The 24,558-nt window shown below is 39.3% G+C and overlaps 1 protein-coding gene across 4 annotated transcripts in view; it reads left to right on the forward strand.

Moving 5' to 3' along the window:
• The first annotated feature begins 2,250 nt into the window (after positions 1–2,250).
• The window catches only part of DNAH11 (dynein axonemal heavy chain 11), a 364,135-nt gene continuing 341,827 nt past the window's right edge, over positions 2,251–24,558 (forward strand). For 3 of the 4 annotated variants that reach the window (XM_081536387.1, XM_081536386.1, XM_081536385.1), the window contains exons 1-7: positions 2,251–3,611; positions 4,887–5,030; positions 12,194–12,390; positions 12,614–12,803; positions 13,549–13,648; positions 16,607–16,818; positions 24,217–24,450. In XM_081536387.1, the coding sequence (XP_081392513.1) occupies positions 3,279–3,611; positions 4,887–5,030; positions 12,194–12,390; positions 12,614–12,803; positions 13,549–13,648; positions 16,607–16,818; positions 24,217–24,450 (1,410 nt within the window). In that variant the 5' untranslated portion in view covers positions 2,251–3,278. Of the gene's footprint in view, positions 3,612–4,886; positions 5,031–12,193; positions 12,391–12,604; positions 12,804–13,548; positions 13,649–16,606; positions 16,819–24,216; positions 24,451–24,558 lie in introns of all 4 variants that reach the window. The other variant, XM_081536384.1, reaches the window with a different exon arrangement.

The following is a 24,558-nucleotide window of genomic DNA, read 5'->3' on the forward strand; positions in this document are numbered from 1 at the left end:
TGTTTATTTATTTTCAATTGAAGGATAATTGCTTTACAGTATTGTGTTGGTTTCTACCAAACATCAACATGTATCAGCCATAGGTTAACCCATGTCCCCTCCCACCTGAACATCCCTCCCACCTCCCTCCCTACCCCACCCCTCTTTTCAATCAAAAGGAACAGTGGTAAGAAACTGAAATTTAACTAGTGCTTTTTTTATGTGTTTTGAATGGCCTTGACCTTATGAGTTGACTTTCCTGTCTGTCTCTTCTCTGCCCCCACTCTTGAGCATGGCACATATCCGGTGGCCCCCATTATATTTGTCCTTTACTCACTTGTTTCTGTCTTGATCTCTCTGAAAATCCAGGCAGTAAAATTCCTCAAGTCATATAGTTTTCTCAATTTTTACCCGGTTTTCCTTTATCCCCTTACAAAATCTCAAATTGACCTAAGTCATGGGCTTCTCCAAGAATAAGTTCTTTTAATGTTTAGCCACAGCTGCTGCTACTGCTGCTAAATCGCTTCAGTTGTATCCGGCTTTGTGCGACCCCATAGACGGCAGCCCACCAGGCTCCCCTGTCCCTGGGATTCTCCAGGCAAGAGTACTGGAGTGGGTTGCCATTTCCTTCTCCAATGCATGAAAGTGAAAAGTGAAAGTGAAGTCGCTCAATCGTGTCCAACTTCTAGCGACCTCATGGACTGTAGCCTACCAGGCTCCTCCATCCATGGGATTCTCCAGGCAAGAGTACTGGAGTGGGTTGCCATTTCCTTCTCCAATGCATGAAAGTGAAAAGTGAAAGTGAAGTCGCTCAGTCGTGTCCAACTTCTAGCGACCTCATGGACTGTAGCCTACCAGGCTCCTCCATCCATGGGATTCTCCAGGCAAGAGTACTGGAGTGGGGTGCCATTGCCTTCTCCACAGTTGAGGGGCAAAAAAAAGTAAAGTCTTCATAATTCTTGGGGAATTGTGTTAGTGTAAAGTGATACTTCCCATGATTTACATGTATATAGGGACATCTGAAGAAAAAAGCACATTCATTCCTGTCTTGGCATTCCTACCAAATGGACAGTTTTTTTCTCTTTTTCTTCACTAGCAGAATCCAGATTTTGCTCAGGCTCCTCCTAGTGGACATATCCTTAAGAGGAGGCTGGAGGTGGATCTTGATCTCATTTCCCACGACAAACACAAAGTTTAGATACAGACATGATGAAATACTGGCAAATCAGATGAAAGGGAACATCTTCTGAGCGGCTTCAGAAAGTTTTCTTTACTCAAAAATGAAGATGCTGTTTTCTTGCATTGTCACCTACAAGGAATGCTAGCAAGCATCACTACCACTTAGCATTCATGATAGGAGATTAACTGGAGACCACAGAAAAGAGAGACAAACAGCAGTTTCATCCCAGAGTCTTTGTGTTAACCAACCCATGGCTTTTCTACAACCAGACTTCTCGGGTGAGGTTATAAATATTCTTATTGTTTGCCACTATTACTTGGACTTTCTGTTAATCACAGTTAACCACAGATTTTTGTTCATTACAGATGAAATTATTTTTGAAATATATAAATTATTTTGTTAAAAGCCTAAAGGTCAAGATTATATTGCTCTGTAGGACAGTAAGGAGTACTGTATCTAATCTAACAACTTTATTTCAACAATCTCTGCTGCCTGTGAATCTTTTTTTCTTTGATTCTCCTGGAACCAACTTCACCATTTTGTTGATTTCCTCATTAATGAGTTAATACATCTTTGATGTGTTTTCATTCTATATTATAAGTTACATATGTACCCTTTTGAAAACTGTAGTTAAATAGCATTATGATTTCAAAATTTCTACTGAATTTTAAAGTGGTTTTCCATTTGAATTTAATTCAACTCTTTTATTTACAGAATTCCTGTTTCCCTGTGGTAGAGGATGCAAAGGTAGATCATAGGGATGAGAGGAAAGACTAAGAAGAATCATATGGTATTTTCAGTGATTTCTAGGCTTGCTTAGTAGCTGCTGGGTGCCCTAAGGATTGCCCTAGCCAGTACAAAGCAGCCTTGAAGTTTGAAGTCATTATAAAGACTTTTCAGGAGCCTGTGTTCATTCAAGATTCTGATGATACAACTAGAAAAGCCTACAGTGGTTATCAGACATAGCAGATATCCTGAAAAAAAAAAAAAAACTGTTGAGGCACCTAGTCTTGCTGGAAACAACCTATTTATCAATTATCAGTTATTACAATGGATGATTGAGGGCAACACTCACTCATGTTTCCTTGGGAAACACAAAGTTTGAAGTTTTTATTTTGAAATGAACAATTAACAAATGGAAAGGACTAAAAAAAGTTTAATTCGAGGACTGCCTCTCAAAATTCTGGCTCCTTCAGTCTCAACAAATGTCATTAACAGACTGTACTGAAATCCCATTTCAACATCAGGGAGACTGCTACTAATCTGGAACTTTTCTCCTGTGACCTTTTAGATTGAATAATAATTCTCTATATATTTCAGAGCACTTTGACATTTCCAAAGAGCGTCATTCATTCTTTCACTGTGTGTATTAACATCCCGGTAAGTGGCAGGTGAAGTTCGGAATCAGGATTTTGAATACCTAGATCTTGGGATTCCCACAACTAAGAAAGCTGAATTGCAGTGTTGATTCTTTTTTGGAATCACCTAACCACTGTGGGCAAAGTGAATTAAAAGCCCTGGGCGCGAGACATGAATCTACTATCTCCTTGTTGCTTAGGCACTTTGTGACTTATTTCTTTGGTCATTCGATAAGTTGACCAATTGAAGCCCTGCCTTTCTAGGTATTAAAATAATCAAGATGATGGACTTAGCATGGAGTTCAGCACATGGCAGCATTGCTCAAAACACAGCAATTAATACTGGACTCTCTCCCCGGGAGCCCCCACGGAGATGTCCTGTGTGTCAGGGAGCCAGAAGGCAGCGGAGAGGCCACCGAGTGGCTCACACCGGTGGAGGGCAAGCCCCTCCCCTCCGGAAAGCCGCTCTGCTTGGCTCTCACTCCGCCCTCAGCGGGCAGGGGCGGGGACGCCGTTCCCCTGGAAACGGGACGCGCTGCTAAAGACACTCAGGAGCTCCGTCCCGCTGCGCTGTAGCTCTGAGAGCAGACGCGGGAGGCCAAGTGGGAGCAGGTGTGAGACAAGCGGCCGCGCTCACAGTGATCGCTGGAGGAGGTGGGCGCCTCCCGGGGCGAGGGTGTGGAGGTGGCGCAGCGTCCCCGGGGCTGGGGAGGGACGGGCACGAGGAGCTGGCCGGTCCCGCGCCTACTCGGACGTACCCGATGGCAGCCCAGGTGGCAGCCCGAGAAGCCCCGACTCTTCGCCTCATCCCGGGCGCCGGCCCAGAGGCGGCGGGCCTGGTGGAGTTGGAGGAGGAAGACGAAGACGAGGAGGTGGCGGCGGCCAGGAGAGCACGGAGTTTTGCCCAGGACGCGGGGGTGCGCTTCGTCGGCTGCCGCCTGGAGCAGTTCCTGGGCCTCCCGGAGGAGAAATGGAGCCAGTATTTGGAGAGTGAGGACAACCGGCAGGTTCTGGGGGCGTTTCTGGAGAGCCCCAGCCCAGCCTGCCTTTTGTTCAGCGTCGCCACTGAGGGGCGGCTCGAGGCGTCCCAACAGGTAAGGGGTGAGGGGACCCCGGCCACACCTCGCGTACAGCCTGACGGACACCCGGGCGGGACTGGCCAGTCGCGCCTCCTTGGGTTCTTTCGGGACATTAAGGCTCTTTAAAATAAATAAATAACTTCTATCAAGTGCCTGCCCCCGGAGTCCACAGAATCCCCCAGGTGCGTCCACTCTGCTGTTGATCGGCTGTTGGTTAGTTTTCTAGGTCAGCCTTTGAGCCTGCAAAAGCCGCGTGTTCTTTAGCTGCCTGGGTGTTAGGCGCGAGGTGAAATCTCTGTGCCAGATAACTTTACTTTAAATCGTTCTTGGATCACTCTGGAGCCACATGTGGTGTTTGGCAGAGCCCAAATAGCTTGTTATGGCTCAGGCTGCCTGTCAACTTCATCCCAGGGAATAATATTGATACTTAGTCTTAAAGAAAAAGGATTGCCGCAGTCTGCGCTCAGGACAGTTTCTTTTTCCTTTTTAAATTTGACTTCTAGTACACTTGAACGTTAACGAGTTTAGTATTTGTACTTCTACGAGTACAGCATTTGTACTTCTAGACTTTGAAAAGTTTGGAGCAAGATTTATAGTCTTGAGATGCTTTACTGTTATGTTGTAAAGTGCTACCATCATCGCTAGATGTGGTGGATTATAATGGCAGGGATCCCAGAGAAGGAAAAATAACTGGAGTTTTACCTTAGAGTTTTAGGAGTTCTGAATTTTGTTTGTTTTGCTACTTTCCTAGTTTAATTTTTAAAAGTTTGTCAGAGTAGACAAAAAGAACACTTTAGTATTAGGTTAAATAGTCATGATATCTGGAGAAATGACTTGGTACTCATGAAAATGCTAGAATAAACACGTCTGTTTTTTTGCTTTCAGGATAGTAATCAAATGTAACCTCTTGGTCTTTATATCAGTTGGGCTTATTTCTAACGTGAAAAGGTTATACAAAAGAATAACCTTTGCTGAGATGGAAACATTCTAATTTCTCCCTGTATTTGTTTTTAATAATGAAACGTTATGGTATATAATGATCTGGTGTGATCAACATGCTTCTGAAAGGTGATATTTCACACCAATAATACTGTGAAATTAGCTTTATAAATGAACAAAGAAAACTGTATACACGTTGCAGAGGAGCAGTGGAACATCTTATTTATAAAGGTAGGCAAGATGCCAGATTTTGTTTCTCATGCTTGCAATCCAGTTAGATATAGTACATCTTGCTTGTTAACATGGAAGCTACATTATGGGCTTAAAATAGTTATTTTGCTCTTGTTTCAGATTCCAAGAGATGTAAAACATAAACTTGTTTACATTGCCAAGAAGACCACCAAAAACATTGGAGTAAATGACTTCTCTCAGGTAGTTTTATTTGGAGAGTTACCTGCCTCATCTCTTGGACATGTAACTGCTTTCCTAGACGAGGTACTGGTCTATGCTTAATATTTTAATATTTAATTTATCTTCATGACACTTGAAATTAATTCAGGATAACTGGCTATTAAAAAGAATGTAGAAGCTGGTTATCTCATTAACCAGGTGGATGGAAAATGATAGCATTCAGACTGTTCCTGAAATGAGCTGATACTGATGCTAACATTCAACAGGTGGTAATTTGTAGGATCATCCTTCACCTCTTTCTTTCTAAGTAGTGGAAGGAAATTAAAAAGCAACTTGAGTAGGCTTCTGCTCTTAGCTAAAGTATTTAACTTCCTGTTCAGAGTAAAGATAGATATACCCTTTGAAAAAGTGTGTTATCAGTTTTTAAGATTCCTGTTTGTTTCTAAGGGCACTCATGTGAGATAATGGAAAGAGATAACAGAAACAAAGTATTAGGAATGAGTGCCTTAAAATTCCTTTTCTCTCCCCTTCAATCAGAGAAGTGTTCTCCTAACCCGTGTTACTGGCACTCTAATGTTCCTAAGAACTGCTTCGGGATTTTGGAAAAGGCAAACTGATGAAGTAGGTCTGGAGTGGAGCTGATGCTGTTTGTTCACAAACCAGCTTTGAGGAATAATATACGAAATGACTGAAAGAACCAGAGCAGTAGTTTTCAAAGTTTGCTGAACATTAGCATCACCTGGGGAGCTAATGTAACTCTGCCCAAGTCACACATAATACCAATTAAATAAGAATGTCTTGGGGTGGGAGCCAAGCTTCAGTAGTGTTTAAAGATTCTCAGGTGATTGTGTGTGGCGGGTGGGGGAGGGTTGTGTTAGTCACTCAGTCATGTTCCACTCTTTTCAACCCCCCATGGACTGTAAAAAGCTCCTTTGTCCATGGAATTCTCCAGGCAAGAATACTATAGTGGGTTGTCATTCCCTTCTCCAGGGGATCTTCCTGACTGAGGAATCCAACCAGGGTTTCCTGCATTGTGGGGGAATTCTTTACCATTTGAGCTACTGGGGAAGTCCAAGTGATTCTAATGCACATCAAATTTGGGGAAACTGGGTTAGTATCACTAAAGTAGATCTCAGTAGTCAAAGCAGTCTAGCCAAGACCAATATTTAATGTAGGAGTAATTGCCAACGTACGTATTTATTACTGAAGATTTGTCAGCCTCCGTCTTTCACCTCTTCTACTTTCTGAGGCTCTTCTGCTTTCTTCTTGAAAAGTATTTTCTTACCGTCTCTGGATTAGCTAGGGCTTCTCTCCCCCAACTTCAGTTCTACCATGGTTTCCCTCTATTGAGTTTCTATAGTGTTAGTTGATTTCCAGAAGACACTAGGAAGAGAGTTTTCTATCTTAAGCACTTGAGACAGTTTTTGTTTTATCACAGGTGTTCAGGAGATTTTTACTGAACTTAATCTGATGAAAGGGTTTCACATGGAGTGTAAATGACCTTTGGTCATGAGAATCCAGGCTGCCATCAACTGGACTTAGAAGTGCAAAGCTGCACTCCTATTGGAATGCTTTCTCTACCATCTGTGACAGAAGATATAAAACGCTTCCAGGTTTCTCTGACCTTTTTCTGCATAGCCCTCTGAAAAGTTTAAGTGAAAGAGTAAACTGTCCATGAGTATATCTATAGAAGACATAAAACATTCAGAACCTCATGGGTTTAGGTGGTTTTGGAAGATTCTAATTTATTTAATTATGCTTGAGGATATGAGCATTGGGACGAAAAAAGTGAGGACATCACACTTACGATGTCCCTTGGGTTTCTTTGTGGACAAGACTTAAATTTGGAATGAAGGGGCCCTAAGGCATGAGTCCAGATTCTCTGTGGTCTGACCTCCCTGTGACCTCTCAACTCATTTTAATTGAGTTTAATTGCTAACTCCTGGCTTCCTTGTGGTGGTTCCTTAATTATTTCAGGCACACTGTTGCCCTGGGGCTTTTGCTCTTGCTGTTTCTTCATCTGCCCCAGAATCCACTCAGCCAACCCATTCATGTCTTTCAAGTCTTTTTGCTCAAATATCTCTTGTCTGTGAAGCCGCGCTCCAGGTGAACAGGGATCTTTGAAGGGCCCGGACATAGGGTCAGGCAAGTGAGGCACCCAGCTCAAGAGGAGAACTTCCAGGGAGGTGAGGAGAAACAAAAACAGCTGATTAATCAGAATGAATAGTAGTTTAAGGCAGTTTTTTTGTGTTTTGTGTTTTTTTGGCTGCACCACAAGACTTACAAGATCTTAGTTCCCTGACCAGGGATTGAACTCAGGTGCTAGCAGTGAAAGCATGGAGTCTTATACACTGACTACCAGGGAATCCCTTAAGGCAGTATTTTAAAAAATAAAAATTAATGCAAGTAAATCACTTGAAAAATAGGATCACTAACAGTGCCATGCCAAGTCATATTGGAGCCTAAGGCAAAATGTCAGTAACACTCATCTTTATTTAAAAATGTCTATTTTGTTTATCAGTTTTAGATTAAGTTTTATTTAAAAAATATTTTAAAATATGACTCATCTTATTGAGTTGTTGAGCTTTCCTGGTAACTCAGGGTTAAAGAATCCACCTGGAATGCAGGAGACTCATGTTCTATCCCTGGGTTGGGAAGATCCCCTGGAGAAGGAAATGACAACCCTCTCTAGTATTCTTGCCTGGAGAATCCCATGGACAGAGGAGTCTGGAGGGCTACAGTCCATGGGGCCACAAAGATTCGGACACAACTTAGTGATTAAACAACACATCAGGTTGTTGTTATTTGTGGGGTTTTTTTTGTGTCCTCTTATATTTTGTTCCATAGTGAGTGCCTTACTTGCCTTGCCCTAGTCACAGCTCTTAATCTTTCCTCACTGTGTGCTTGCACACTCCGTCATATCCCACTCTCTGCGAGCCCATGGACTATAGCCTGCCAGGCTCCTATTCTCCAGGCAAGAATACTGGAGTGGGTTGCCCTTTCTTTCTCTAGGGGATCTTCCCAACCCAGGAATTGAACCCATGACTCTTGCGTCTCCTGTATTGGCAGGCAGGTTCTTTACCAGTTGAGGCACCAGGGATGAGTCCCAAACCCCCAAGATTCTGCCTGACACATAGTAACAGATAAGTAAGTACTTGTTAAATGAATGAAAGTTAAGTAAGGGCTAGAGATATCCTCTTCTAAGAGACAAAACAATGAAGCTTCAAGATACTTTTTTAGAGGAAAAGCATTTGATGTATGACCTCTGATATCTCCATTTGAATTTTTTTGACATTTATGACAACTGTGGGCCTATTGCTATACAAATTCCCAAGTGTCCCTTTGGGCTTTTCGCTTGGAATTTGTATGCTAACAAGCCCACAGTTGTCATTTGTTCCTTTAGTTAATACTTTTTAATACCTGCTTGGTACCACTGGCAGGACACATCTGGCAGTTAGTGATGACATTTCTGCCCTCAGAAAGCATGCAGTCTAACTAGAGAGGCAGACAGCTGAACCATCAGGGATATAGCGTAGTGGACATTGTGGTTTCAGCAGGATGCTGTGACATCTTACATAGTTGTCAGGGAAGGTACGAAGTCTCAACTCTACTAGGTTACAGGTCTTGCTTTGCCTGAGTTGGTTCCAGTCTCCTCTGTTACAGATTGGTTGACATCTGCTAATTCTTATTGTTTGTTTTTACTCTCAAAAGCATCCACAGTTGTATGGTAAATTATTTGTTGAAGGTAAATCATTGTAAATTATTTGGTAAATTGTTTGTTGAAGGACAAGGAGCAGTAGCTAGGTGTGGAGAAGGGAGGAAGTGAGAAGCAGTGCAAAGGCCCAGAGGTGAGGACATGCAGATTGCATTGTTAAAAACAAAGTACATTACTATAGTTAGGTAGGGGAAGAAGAGCTAGAGGGTGGTGAGATATAAAGCTGGAAAGGCTGATTAGAAAATTAACACCCCTGCAACTTTTTCATCCAGGTGGTTGCCACCAAAGCTAATTGTCAAACCCACATCCATGTATTATTGAAAGATGATAGTGGTTATGCACGTTCTCTGAAGGTTTTTATTAGGACAGACTTCATTTAAAAGTTTGAAATCAAATAGGCCATTTGTGGCTTGTATTCCAAACTAATTAACTACTATCTTTCTGGTACATTAAGAAGAAAAACATTTAATGCAAGGATTGGTGAATCGATGATGACTCAATCAAGGACCACAGAGGGACTGTGTTACTGAAGTAGTGATTGGATTGAAAAGTGTTGAGGGAATTTTCCAGTGTTGTGGTTCTTATACTGGAGTAAAATAAAGAGATGGACCAGGTGTTTGAACAGAAGATGAGAAAAGGTCATTTATGACTTCATATTTATTTTTTTCTCATTTAATGACCTAATATACTCTCAACTATATGTTGTATAGTCTTTGAAGTTTGACACGGATATACACTGATAAACAGTAATTTATGTTGATATGCTAGGCTCTCCCAAACTTCTCTTCCCAACCCTAATCTCTTTCCTGAACTTCAAGCTTGGACTTCCACTGCCCTACTGGACATGACACTTGCTGTGTAATAGACATCTCAGATCTAACGTGTGCAAAATTTTACTCCTGATCTACTGTTCAATATTTTTATGTGTCCCTATATGCTATTATTTTAACTATATTATATAATTTAGCAAAAGTATTAAAAGTGTCATGTAGTTATTTCTTTAAGTATTATGTTGACCCATATCTTGAAAGAATCAATAACTGTAAATGTTTCTCAAGCCAGAATGTAAGTATGATTTGGTTCTTGCAGTCAGTGTCTGGACCACATTCCTATACATTTCAATTTAAGAAGTCTAGCAGAGGCCTCGGCTCCTGTATTGTGAAATTGTTGACCAGGTAATAGTCTGTACTGATTTAAGAACTGTTGTTAAAAGGAAGATGCCAGTTTCAAAAAAGGATAAAGAAAGTGAGTAAAGAGTGCTAGCAAAGGCTTTTTTACCTGTAATTGTATATCCGCTAGTAAACATGTCCACATTATTTTGGTTCAGAGAAAGTTTGGGGAGTTTTCTTACAAAGCATAAAACCTAGACAAAAAACTTCCAGCTAAAAACAAAACCCCAGATTAATTGAATTCCTTTGTATATGCTTGTTGCTAACAAGGTTTATTTTCACTACAGAGCACATCTCAGGTCAGCTTGTTTGAAATGATGTTCATGGAGATACTCTAGCCCTCTGCCTAACTGCTCTACAAAGCATGTGGCTCAGAATTGCATAACAGTTTTATCTACAGCTTATGACACAAATATTTATTGGTCTTGTCACAGAACAGTAAATAGAGTGAAAGTTTGAAACTGGATCCAGTAAACTGGAAATGTTGAAGAACCAGAATTATCCCTATCCCTGACTTTTAGAAAAAGCTGTTGATACTGGGAATTTAATCTAGAAAGCAGTTGTTCAGTGGGTCAGTGCATGGGCAGCCCAGCAAGCCTAAATCTTCAGTCTCGCTTTCAAAGCTCTTCATGCATCCCCCTGCTTTCCTCACAGCCCCTCTCTTCAGGGGTGCTGGCTCCAGTTTCATGCAGGCCAGACCTGGCACTTTCTCGGAAGCAGTGTGTGCTCCTTTAGCCTTCAGTGATTTTGCATCAGTGTTCATTCAGGTTTCTGCCTGCCCTATTCCTTCATCTTTAAGATTTAAACCGAGTATCAGTTTTCCTGGTGAGTGTTCCCTAATATCCCTCCCAGTCAGAGATGGATGTTTTTCCTGCATTTTCCATATGACAGGAAAATGTGCCTCTCATGGCAGTTCTGACCCACAGAGCTTGACACACTAGTTTTTTTGTTGTTTTTATTGAAGTATAGTTGGCTTATAGTGTTGTATTAATTTTTGCTATAGAGCAAAGTGATTCAGATATATATATATTCTTTTCCATTATGGTTTATCTCAGGATATTGAATGTAGTTCCCTGTGCTGTACAGGAGGACTTTATTGTTTATGCATCCTTTATATAATAGTTGACATCTGCTGATCTCAAACTCCCAGTGCATTTCTCCCCAACCCTTCTCCCCCTTGGCAACCACAAGTCTGTTCTCTGCCTGGGAGTCTATTTCTGTTTCATACATAAGTTCATTTGCGTTTTATTTTGGATTCCACATATAAGTAATACTATATGGCATTTGTCTTTCTCTTGCTGACTTAATTCACTTCGTTTGATCTCTAGGTCCATTCATGTTGCAGATGGTTTTATTTCATTCTTTTTATGGCTGAGTAGTATTCCATTGTATATGCACATACCACGTCTTCTTTATCCATTCATCTGTGGATGGACATTTAGATTGTTGCCACTGAAAGACACACTATTTCTTACTGATCTCCTAGCTCAACAAGTAGAGGGTACAAAGCAGGAAAATATAATACAATTTGGAAATATTTGTTTTATCCCCATTGGAAAATGAAATGAATTTTCAGTTTGTAGTTAACTAGAAGATTGTGTTCTCAAAATCAACTTTAAAAAGGTAGGCTGTTTTCTAAGCATTTTAGCTAATGGAAATCTTATGGTTAATGCTGAAAGTCTAGACAGATTGTGTCAGAAAAAAATGTTTGCAATTAGTACATATTGGAAAAGAGTGAGGAAGAAAGAAGAGACTAACTTCATTAACTCAACAAACTATAATTACTTAACATGCTGGGCTTTGGGAACACAAAAAATAATTTTGGAGGTTTCCCACACATATAGTTTCATTAATATTCCCAACTTAATGGTGGAAGGAGTTCCAAACAAGGTTCATATGATTTAATAAATATCTTTCTATCAAAATTTAATCCACTGGGATGTCCCTCAGAGCTGGACAAGATTAATTTGCTTTTGCCTCCATGTGATTCAAGATTTTTTCCATTAATACACCTGCCAATGTGTTCAATTTGCATTAAGAAAGCAGTTTACTTACTTGACATGATTTTGCTTATTTCATACAGGGTCTGAGTTACTGGGAGCCTCCATAAATGTTTGATAAATATGTAAATGAATGAACAAGCAGTATAGTACTTCCACTTTGAAAGAATTTGTCTAATTGATTAAGTCTAGATGGGTAACTGGCTTTGTCATCTGTTTGTAAATTTGATGTCACAGGAGGACATTTATGAAATTGAAATTGAGTGGTTTAGTTGCCGATCTTGTGTAACAAGAAAATCTTTGAAGGAATACGTTGTCTGTAAATTAATTTTTCTGCTTCTTAAAATGTTTTTCTTTCTCTAGATTTTAGTGCCAATTATTTCTAATAAGAACAACCATAAATCCTGGTCATGCTTTATTTCACAAGACATGGAACATCATATAGAAGTCATGAAAAGTAAAATGCATATTTTAAGGGGCAAAATGTTGAGGAGAACTCTTCTACCAATTCCCACTATTGCAGGAAACATTGACCTGGATCAGAAATATTCAGAGACCAAGTATGTAATGATACAGTTTACACGAGATATCAAAATGGAGAGCTGTATACCTACTTAATATCACACCCCCGTAACACCCCCATGTTAGCAATATAGGAATGTTATTGTAATGACAGCATATTTTAAAAATAAAAAAATAGTTATTAAAATACTAAGTCCTGTCCTTAGTCGGATGAAATGATTCATTTTTGTATTATATTATTAATCATTTCAGTGTTTGTAGACTGGAGCCAAATGAAAGGAGAGTACTCCATGCAATTGAATCAGTGGTTATTAAATGGTCACATCAAATCCAAGAAATCATAGAGAAAGATTCAGTGCAGCCTTTGCTAAGTGGTCTTCACTCAAATCCTCAAACTGAACTGGATTTCTGGATGATGAGAAGAGAGAACCTATCATGCATTTATGATCAAGTAAGTAGAGAGCCCTAGAAATTGCTTGTCAGTTGAATTAGCAAAGTCACTTGTTGAATTTGGTGTCCCAAAGCAGGGATTTCCAATAACTTGAAAGGTTTAACACACTGTCTTTGAATGATTTACTCAATTTTTATTGTAAAATTCTCTATAGTATGCATTCTTAAAATTAATGGGTATTAACGGTGAATTTGCCTTTTTGAAAATATTTTGACAGCATGTGAGTAATTGGAAACACTTTGTGGCATAGGAAGTGTAGTTCCCAAGGGAAACGTTGAAGATTTTTATGATTTAATTAATCTAGTTGATATAATTGATTTGGGAAAGGAGTAGGCTTTGCTTAGTGGAGAGATGCAACTTTGGAAGAACTAACTGGTTCCTCTGCTAGTGTTTGCCTTAGAAGTTATTCAATTTAATGTTCTAAAAACTAAGACATTCATTCACATGTTCACCTATCTCTTAGAGAGTTTTCTGAAACAGATTTTATATGGAAATATATTATCTTACATATATAATAAAATGTAAATTAGGTTTTTAAAAAAGTCAAAGACCTATAAATGTAAAATAAAATACAAGCTTAAGGAAAAAAAATGTTAATTTTAAAAATTATTTTCAACTTGAAACTAGGTACGCCTTTGAGTATTAAATACTGTGTGTATTGTGCATTAATGGAATATAATTTAAATATTTTTGTAGAATGCATTACTTAGTCATTAATCTAGGTTATATATATATTTCAATTTAGCTGCAGACGCCTATTGTCCTCAAAATGGTTAAGATCCTGAAAAATAAGCAAAGCAGCTATTTTCCAACATTGAAGGACATTTTCATGGCTGTGAAAAATGGTAAGACTCGTGTTCCTTGGCCTCGATCAGTGGTCCCTCCTGATCTGACTCTGGCCTATTTGCTCAGCCTCCTCTACCCTTAGTATGCTCATGAAATGATTGCACTTGACTCTTCTAATGGTAAATCCATCTTAATCGTATGCAATTTATTCTTCAGCTATTAGTAAACCATTACTAAAGAGGATCTAGAGTGAACTTTCAATGAGAGTGCCTGTGTGGAGGGGAAAGGCTTTTGGTATTTATCAGGAAGTCATTGAATGCCCAGCATGGAGATTTTCTAATCAACAGTTGGGCTGCAATTAGTCCAGTTTTTCACCAGTAAAATCTCCGAATTTGCCTAAGTTCCACCATTTATGTAACACCTAAGAATGCAAAATCATCATTGAAGATTTAACACACAGAGAGGAGGGTTTGTTTGTTGAATTGCCAACAGATAAATACATGCACATTGTTTAAAGCCAGAAATTATAAGATGGTATTTATAATTTAAAATATAAAAGTGCAAATTCTCCTTATCGTTTCAGTACCCAGTTTCAGTCTCAACCAGGAATAACCCCCTCCATAGTTTTTTGATTTCTGTTCATGTTCCTTTAGGCATGTGTAAGCAAATATGGATATGATGCATGATTCTAAAGTTTTAAATGATAAAATTGTAAGATAACATGGCCCAATAGCTGTTTTTTGGGGGGGTGGGGTGGGGACTATGTGCACAGCTTGTGGGATCTTAGTTCCCAGACCAGAGACTGAACCCAAGCTCTTGGCAGTGAAAGCACAGAGTCCTAACCTCCAGACCACCAGGGAACTCCTGTTTTTGTTTCTGACATTAGAAAATTATTTTTTTAGTTTTTAATATGTAATACATGGAAGGCTAGAAAATACTTAAAATTTACTTTGAGAAAATTATGCTAACTGTTTAGGCTTTTCTCCATAAACTGTTGTCTTAAGGTCTCTTTTCAAACAGAGGGAATTAGATCTGAGTTTCTGACCCAGATCCACTCAGTACATCCTTAATTTTCCGAGTTTCTGGTTTCCATTGGCCAAATTGGCACATTAAAACTTTGTTTGCAAATTGTTGCAAGGAGTGAAACACTGTTTCGCAACCTTGTCACCACTGACATTTTGGGTGGGATAATTGTTTATTGTAGGAAACCACCCTATGCATTGAGGCATATTTAGCAGCATTGCTGGAGTCTACCCACTACCCTCATGCCCATTATGACAAAAAAAAAAAAAAAAACACAGAACTTAAGACATTGCCAAATGACCCTCAGTGGGGAAGACCTCCCCTGGCTGAGAACCACTGGACTGAAGATTTAATATACAGTGTGCAAAGTACCGGGCTTCCCTGGTGGCTAAATGGTAAAGAGTCCACCTGCCATGCAGAAAATGCAGGGGACGTGGGTTCGATTCCTGGGTTGGGAAGATCTCCTGGGAAAGGATATGGCAATCCAGTATTCCTGCCTGGGAAATCCCACGGACAGAGGAGCCTGGGTGGGCTACAGTCCGTGGGGTCGCTAAAGAGTCTGACATGACTTAGCAACTAAACAACAAATACAAAGTACTAGGCACACAGTAAGTATACCCTCCATAAATAGAAGCTGCTTGTGTTTTTTCTGTTAGTAAGATTTAGCATTTTCTTTGGATATAAGGTCTACGAGGATGAATCCCAGGGATCCTCAGAGCCTTATGAGCATATGGCCTAGAGATTCAGGGAAAAAACACTCGCAGTAGAGCAGTGGCCCAAAGCCATTGTTAGAGTTAGAAGGCCCTCCCAAAGGTTTACTGGAGGCTCCGTAAGTCACTAGATATGCTTATCACATTTTAAGGGCACTTTACCTATTACATGCAGTTATTTGATTTTGAAATTGACATTGAAAACACACCCCTTTCAGAACATGAGTATACATCTGGGATAAAAATGGTTCCTGGACCCTCTCTTTCTTCCCAGGTCTTTATTGTTAGGTGGACAGATATATGAGTTACTTGTCAAGTAGGATACTGTGGATGGGTAGATATCTGATTCCAACAGCCAAAAAAAAAAAGTGTTGCAGGTTATTTTGTTTTTAATCTCTAACAGGAGTATTTTGGGATATACAAGAAAACAATTTAATTTCCTTCATATCCTGCTTTCATAGGAGATACCTTTCAGTAAAGCAAAAGTATTTGTAGCCTCAGAAGTAAAATGGAGTCTGATGGAAATCTATTTAGGGCCATCAAAAGGGCCAGTTTTAAGAGAAAATTTGAATTAAGCAGTAATTAATAATAGTTAACTATTTAAATTGTTTTCATATAGCTTTAAAAAATATACCTTATTCCTACTATGCTTAACAATTTTTTAAATTTTATTTATTTTTAATTGAAGGATAATTGCTTTACAGTGTTGTGTTGGTTTCTACCAAACATCAACATGATATGCTTAACAATTTTTAAATTTGTGGTAAAATTCACATAACATAAAATTTTAAAGGGTACAGTTCAGTGGCATTTAGTGTACTCACAGTACCCTGTAACTATTGCCTCTGTCTATGTCCAAAATATTTTCATCACCCATGCTTAAAAATTTCAATAGTTATATTTTGAATAATAATGTAATAGAAAATTTTTCAGTCATTGTATAAGTTACTCTCATAGGATAGAAGAATGAAACAATAAATGATTAAATTGTGCTGGTAGCAAGTACCTAGGAGGAATTAACATTCTGCTGATGAAGCTTGTGAGTCTTTAGTCACAATTTATTTGTGCTGTAAGGGTGAATACACCCGGGCTCTTTTGAAGGGTTCTTACAGCTGGACAATATGTGAAGCTTTTCCTAACCAGTCATGTGTCAATTGTAGGATAAATAATCTAGAAAGAGGTAACATTTAAGTATAACCATGTTGTTTTGCATCGTTCTCTTGAACTTGTGAAGTGAATTTAGATAGAAGAGACTGCCTCACATTAACAATGGTTTCCTTTCAGCTCTGCTCGAAGCCCACGATGTGGAACTTTACCTGAGACCCCTGAGGAGACACATTCAGTGTCTCCAGGAGACGGAATTCCCACAGACCGGTGTATTAATTGCCCCGTTATTTCATACCATCTGTCTGATCTGGAGTCATTCTAAGTTTTATAATACCCCTGCTCGGGTTATAGGTTTATTGCAAGAGTTTTGTAATCTCTTCATTGACCAGGTATGTAGCATGAAAAAATAGTCAATGAGAATTATTGCCATGTGGTAGGTTTTATTGGGGTATCTCTAGTGGCTCAGCAGTAAAGAATCTGCCTGCAATGCAGGAGACCCGGATTTGATCCCTGGGTTGGGAAGATCCCCTGGAGAAGGGAATGGCAACCCATTCCAGTATTCTTGCCTGGAGAATTCCATGGACAGAAGAGCCTGGCGGGCTACAGTCCATGGGGTTGCAGGGAGTCCAACACAACTGAGCGACTATCGCTTTCACTTTTCAAATTTTATTAGATCAGTGAGGAATGAATAAATCCAGTTAGTTATTCCTCTTTTTTAGAGAGGACTTTTATGGTAACAAAGGCCAGGTGATTTTCTATCCTAAATGGCCAAGGTGCACTAGAAGTAACTTAAATACAATCACAGGACAGGTTGTTACTGGATTCTGTTTGTTTAATACCCTACTTTTCTTCAGAGATTTAAGGTAACTTCTAATACAAGGCACACATGTGTAGTACTTTCTTTGTATCTTTCCTTTTGGTTTCCATGGAAACACAGGCTGAGGGAAGACTTTTGGAAAGTAAAGTAAGAGAACCTGGTGGAAACAAGAATGATCCTCAAAAAATGGTAGTCGAACTAAAAAAGTTTTGATTCATTGGTGATCTTTAAAAATCTCTTGCTTATAATTGTTTCTCTACTCTTCGCTTACATTACAAAATATTTTAAAAAATTAGACTGCTTCCTCATCCAGTGGAAAGTTTTAATTCCTCTTGTGTCCATAATATCAGAGAGCATTTCATAATTTCAGAGCTAAAAGATACTAGAAGGGCGTATCATCTAGTGATTCTCTAAGGGCGTGTGTATGTGTAAGTCTGCTTGAGTTGCTATAACAGAATTCCACAGGTTGGGTGGCTTTATTTTCAGAAATTGCTTTCTCACAGTTTTGGAGGCTGGGAGACCAGTCCAGGTTCCTGCATTGATGTATTCTGACCAGTGTTCTTTTCTGGCTTGCAGATAGCTGGCTTCTCTCTGTGCCCTCACATGGTGGAGAGAAAGATCTTCCTCCTCCTCCTCTTACAAAACCACAGTCCTATCAGATCGGCATCCACCCTCCTGTCCTCATGTAACCTGAATTACTTCCTGAAGACTTCATCTCTGGGTAGTCACATTGGTGGTTAGGGCTTCAACACAGTCACTGTTTCAGAGGGCATGGCACAGTTCAGTCCATAGTAGGGTCTATATCAGGGTGTGGGTCTGAACCCCTAAGGGGTTTTTGTAAAATGGATGCCAGAGAATCAGAATCTGTGCATGTGGCTTAGCCTTTGTGTTGCTAAGAATACCTCTTATGAGAGTTGCATCACTTCTACCTGTAACTGGCAAACTGAAACAGAAAGAAGAGCCTAAGTTCACATTAACTGGGAAGTCCAAGTGTGCAAAGACTTGAGGATTAGCATTCTCCAGGAGAATCAGATGATAATTTCAAAACTCCACTTTGCTCATTTGTGTTTGATTGACTTGATTCTTAGCCTCTCATCACATGTAAATAAGGTGGCTTTTGGTAGCACTAGAGGGATATTCTGCTACTAGAAGAACTTCCCTGGAAAGAGACTGACTTTGTTTTTAGTTCTGGACCAGTGGGTTTTATGATGGACAGGGAATCCTGGCGTGCTGCAGTCCATGGGGTCGCAAAGTGTTGGACACGACTGAGCAACTGAACTGAAAGCATTTTATTTTCTCTCCTGGAGCAATCCTGTGGCCAGGAAGATAGGATATTTTAGACAGATCTGGATCACTAGCTCAGGGAAGGGTGGACAACTATGATTGACCTAAATAAATCCCCAATCTAGTCTAATGCTTCTCACCTTATGACTCATTGAAAATTAAAAAATTTTACTGCACAATGGGGTAAGTTGAAGGAGATTGGGAACCCTGAAAATCTGCTCATAGTCAAGGCAAGCAGCTCAGAGCTTCTGCTGCCCCGGGCCCCGGAACTTTACTGTCCTAAGCATTCAAGAGAAGGATGTTGTAGGAGAAACTAGTTGGGGAACTGGGTTCCATTCCAATCTCTGATATTTTCTCAGATGAATTAACTGAAATTTGAAAGATATCATTTGCTCAACTTCTTTGAGAATTTAGGGGGACAAATTAAAGTACAGATCTTCTGACCTGCAGTTTAGAGTTTTGGGAGTATAAGATTGAGGTAGAGGTGTGGGTGTGTGGGTGTGTGTGTTCTCCTCTCTGCTTCTGATGAGATAGAATGGTATATGCAAAGGGTTTTGGACTCAGACCAACCAAGATTCAAATCTAATTGAACCATTTTAGAGGAGAAGGGAATGCTACCCATTCCAGTGTTCTTGCCTGGAGAATTCCAGGGACAGAGGAGCCTGGCAGGCTATAGTCCATGGGCTTGCAGGAGAGTCAGACATGACTGAGCACACAGTGGAGTTAAATCACTTCTCTGAGCCTCAGTTTCTGCCCTGGTAAGTGCCTAGTTCATGGGCTGTTGTAAGGATCAGAGGAGAGAACCTAAATGAAATGCTCAGTGCAACATTTAATAGAAATTAGTAAAAGTTCCAAACTGTTGACTTACAAACTAGTTGCAGCTCTTGATTAGAGATAACAGGTCAGTTCCTTGCTGTATTTTAGTGTCTCCTCTGCCTTCATTCTATTTCTGTTTCTCTGTTGTGCAAACTCAGTTTTGCTCTTTTGTTAAGTGAGCGCACTGGGCCCCAGTGGACACATCTCGTGTGAAAGGCTTTGATCCCTACTGCGGTTTTAACAACTGTGACCACAGCTGCTCCCAAACCCCTTTTGAGGATCCTCATCTCATTTTGAGAATGATCCAAACTTTTACTGCAAAGCCCTGTTGGTGTAGAAACCTCAAAAATTGTCATTCATTTTTATAGGTGGCTTACAAAGAGCCCTGGTTACCTGTAAGCCTGTTAACCTATTATCCCTGGCCCCTGGTCAGTGTCCGTGCTCAGAGTTTGCCAAACTCCTGAGGAAATAACCTTGCTTTCCTTGTTCCTTAGTTACTATTCCTGGCTTATGTCCAAAGGTTTAGTTGACCCAATTTCCTAGAGTCTCCAAGTAGACTTTGTAGTAAATCTGCCCCAACATGTAAGGAATCAAAAATGGGCAATGAGTAAACTTTCATACTTCGGTTCTCTGAAGAGCTTAACTCTGCAACACCCATCACCACCTCCAGTTGTTTGTTGTCCAGTTGATTTTTAATGCCTTTTTAGTGCACAGTGTATATGTGCATGGTCAGTTAGCTGTGTGTGACTTTCTGCAACCCCATGGACTGTAGCTCACCAGGCTCCTCTGTCCGTGAGATTTCCCAGGAGAGAATACTGGAATGGGTTGCCATTTCCTCCACCAGGGAATCCTCCTAACCCAGGGGTCAAACCTGTATCTCCTGTGTCTCTTGCATTGGCAGGTGGATTCTTTACTACTGTACCACCTGGAAAGCCCCAGCAAGCACTGTATAGTTTCTATTATTTGCCAGAATTCTTCTAAGCCCTTTACAAAAATTTATGAATTTATTCTTCTAGCAGCACTATGATATAGGTACTATGTATTAGTAGATCCAGCTTATATTAAAAAAAAAAAAAAAAAACCCAAAGTCCAGAAAGGATAAATAGCATGCCCAAGGTCATCCAGCTTGTGAGAAAGAGCTCTTACCTGTTATATTATGCTCCATATTTTAAAATAAGTTTTTTTATTTCTAATTACCATGTAATATGTGGTACACTAGTGATAACTGTAAAATATTGTATGAAATTTATAATAATGGAAGTAGTTCTATAATTCCATCCCCCTCAAATTCAGCATTAAAAGAATTTTCCTTCCTCTAAAACTTATAATTATTAATACATTTTATCATATAATTCTTTCTTTTTTTTTACTATCTTCTTGAAAAGTTAATTTGTTTTTATTGGATATGTAGATTGCTTCCAGCCACTTGTATTATAAACAATATGTAGACAACAACTTTATACAAAATCCTTTTTCCTTAACTTGGATAATCAGCTTCATATAAATTTCTGATGTTGATTAAAGGGTATAATCTTTTCATGACTCTTGAACAATATTTGATATATACAAATTATTTTTTAAAGTTTGTATTAATTGCATTGCTGTTATTATGTGTAACAAGTTTTACTATAATTCACCAGCTTTTAGCATTAGCATTTTTAAAAAATCTGCTGTGATTTGTGGGTATAGAATTATACCATGTTGTTCCTTTAATTTTGTACTTTGCACAATTTGTGTGGTTACACATTGTCTTTTATAATTTCCTTACATAATTTTTATGTACTTTGTTTTTGTGAATCTATAGACTTCAGTGTGTTTATGAAACATTTGAACCCTTAGCTTATTATCAGAAGTCATAAGCTGGCATTCTGTTGACTGTGTTTGACCAATGGATCAATGCAGTGTTTTGTTATTTTTATTTAAAAAAATGTTGCTAATGCTTAAATTAATTAGGTCTTATTAATTAGCCCCCAACTAGAATAAATAAATTTATAAAAAAAAAAAAAGAAACTTAAAAAAAAAAATTAATTAGGTCTTGTTTAAATTCCAGCATTCTAGCCTCTACTGAAAAGTCAGGCCTCGCTGCATTGGTTCTTCCACCCCCATTGACACAGTCAGCTGCTAGCGCTTCAGGTACTCCCTTTAGATGGGCCATCTGCTGTCCAGGTGTCTCCTGCTGTCCTGGAGACCTTGGTCTCCACCATCCACTGTTGTTCCTGATCTGCTTCACTCATTTTCCTTATCTGCCTGATCTTTTTAGGCATTCCAGGCACGGTCAGAAATCTTTTGTTACTTTAAAAGCAAATGTTTTTCTCTTTACTTGTTTTCTAACAGTGACTGTTTACCTAGTCATTCAGGCCAGACATATAAAAGGCATCATCTGACCGCCTTGGATAATGGCACAGTAATGGTGTCTTATTTTAGTGCCTTGCTTTTCTTCCATGGTTACCTAACTCTGCTCCCTGTTCATTGTGAGTCATTACCACTCTAGGCCCTCCACTCTGTTCTACAGCTTACTTAGTGTCCCTCTTGGGGATATTCTTATTCACAAGATCCTAGATGACAAAGAGTTTAAGTCTGTAAGGTTGAACTTGGAAAAGGTATGATAGAATTAAGCAAGAGTCCATAAAATCGCATAAATAAGATGAAAAAGCTGGGAGACAGGCATCAAACTAATACAACATTGTAAATCAACAATACTCCAATGTAAAATAAAAATTAAATTTAAAAAATGCTATCACTATTAAATTCATTAATTGATTGGCTTATTGATAAACTGGTCAGTCATTTTTCATTTTATAAGGCTTTGGACATGGGACCGGTTCATCCTAAATCCAGTGAGTTTTTTGTTGGTTTGTGCTGATACTCCTGCGCATGAGAAAATAGAGAGAGCTGGTATGGTTGGGTGTGCTCCAGGGAGCTACTATAGGAACCAGAAAAGAATTCAGAGGTTAGGAGCTGAAAAGAATCTTGAGGTTCACCTCATTCATCTCTCCTTTTTTTGTAAATAAGGCAACTGAGACCCTCTGAGAAAACTGATGTCACAAAAGCAGTTAGTGGTCCCCAAATGAACCACAGCCAGGGCTCTTGCCTCTGCTGATTCTTTTTCCCTTTGTATAACCTGCCCAGAGCTTACCAGGTGGCTCAGTGGTAAAGAATTCTGCCAATGCAGGAGACACAGGTTCCATCCCTGGGTCAGGAAGATCCCCTGGAGGTGGGCATGGCAGCCCACTCCAGTATTCTTGCCTGGGAAATCCCATGGACAGAGGAGCCTGGCAGGCTACAGTCCATGGGGTCACAAAAGAGTCGGACATGACTTAGCAACTCAGCAGCAGCCAAAACCTGCTGCCCAGTGAAAGGATATAGACTAGTTTTCTGATCTAGGATATTGGGTACTGTGTTCTTGATGTAGGAGGTCTAATTCAACTGTGGGCTCTGAACAGAAAGCTGATTGCCGTGATCGTCTCATCTATGTGAGGGTCAGGCAGGAAGCACAGGAATGAATGTGAGGATGGCTTGCCCAAAGGGAGGCTACTTCAAATGTTGGTAGTTAGGTCATGGAGGGTTGCTGAATCAGCCTGCAGTGGAGTCATCACTGTAGATTCTTTAGCTTCCTAAAAGGACACATTTACTATAAAGAATACATGTAGATAAAGGCCTATGGAATCCCTAACCCATACCAGTCTGCAGACTCTTACAAAACTCAAATTACTGAGGGATTCCTGGGAGTTCTCATCCCTGTTCTGTGTGAAATACTAGTAACCTTTAGGGTGAAGTTAGTTTTCCATCCAGCCTGAGTGAGAAATATAAGTATAGATTGGGAATCTATAGCCAGAGTTGAAGGAACTAGTCAGTAGGCTTTTTAGACACCGAGTGAATGATTTTCTTACTACTTTACACATTACATTTATGTCTCAGAGTCTATATTTCTGGTAAAACTGTAGCCACTGCATGTAAAACTAGCCATTTATGGGAGAAGGAGGATAATACATTCTGCATTTAGAAATCATTCCTTCAGTTGACTGTGTTGAACCCAATGGCTTTTTATTACATTCTCCATTGAGATTTGTTACAGCTTTCTAAACAACTGTAGAATTAAAGGCATGCAATTTTACCTTTAATTTATATGAGGTGAAGATGCATTGGGATTAGAATTTATAGGTTCTTGAGGTCCCTAAACAGGGAACTTGTGAAGATTCATGACAAATAGGGGAAAGGGAAGAACTGAATGATGGTAGTATGAGAGCTGCTACATGGATCAGCTGGTTTCTCTTTAATCATTCTCACCTTTGCATTTCAACTATTCAAAATCAGTTCAAGTTGCTATACTTCAGCTAGATTTTATGTCCTGTAATGAGCCCCCAGAAGTTTGTTAACCTAAAAGAATTGCCAGTGGTATAATCACCTATGTCAGCTCTTTCTCACCTTTGCAAGTGACCCTGTGCTGCCAGGTAACATGACCATATTTTTAAAATACATAATCTCCATAGGTTTCCCCTCCTGGCTTCTACATTTCTTTATATGAAAAAAAATTTTTGCAGAATATTTGTTGCCTCAAATAGCCATGCAAATTCTGATTACACAGTTGTTTTATCTTTGAAGCTTAGCAAAAATTCAGTCACGGTTGAATGTTTGATTCCAGTAATTATAGCATCTTCTGTAGATTTCTTTAATGTATACATGTATGTCATTAAAACCTAGTTACCTGAATTTCTAGAATTTGTGTCTTCTGTTTCACAGCATTGCTAGCCCATTTCTAGACATTGTTATTTGAAAATGACTCACTGAGAAATAAAACATTTCATTGAAACAGATATTTTAGGGAAAACTATTAAACATATTTCCTTATCATTCTTTCTTTGATTTCTAGGCAATAGCTTACCTATCACCTGAAGATCTCTTGAAAGGGGAAATTGAAGACTGTCTGGAAAAGGTTCAAGTGGCCATTAACATCTTCAAGACTTTCAAAAATTGTTTCTTCAACTATAGAAGAGGATTGGCAAGCTATTTTATGGGAAATAAGGAACTGAAACCATGGGATTTCCAGTCTTATCTGGTGTTTCATAGATTTGACAAATTTCTTGATCGTTTCATGAAAATAGAGGTATTTACTTATTGGCTTCTAATTGATTTATATTGTAGGTTATTTCAAAAGCCCTATATCTTTTAATATGATTCAGGGAACAGATTATTCTATTTGAGTGGGAGATGA

Source organism: Giraffa tippelskirchi, chromosome 10 (assembly GCF_054371585.1).
Source record: "Giraffa tippelskirchi isolate mGirTip1 chromosome 10, T2T-mGirTip1v1.2.pri, whole genome shotgun sequence".
Lineage (NCBI taxonomy): Eukaryota > Metazoa > Chordata > Mammalia > Artiodactyla > Giraffidae > Giraffa > Giraffa tippelskirchi.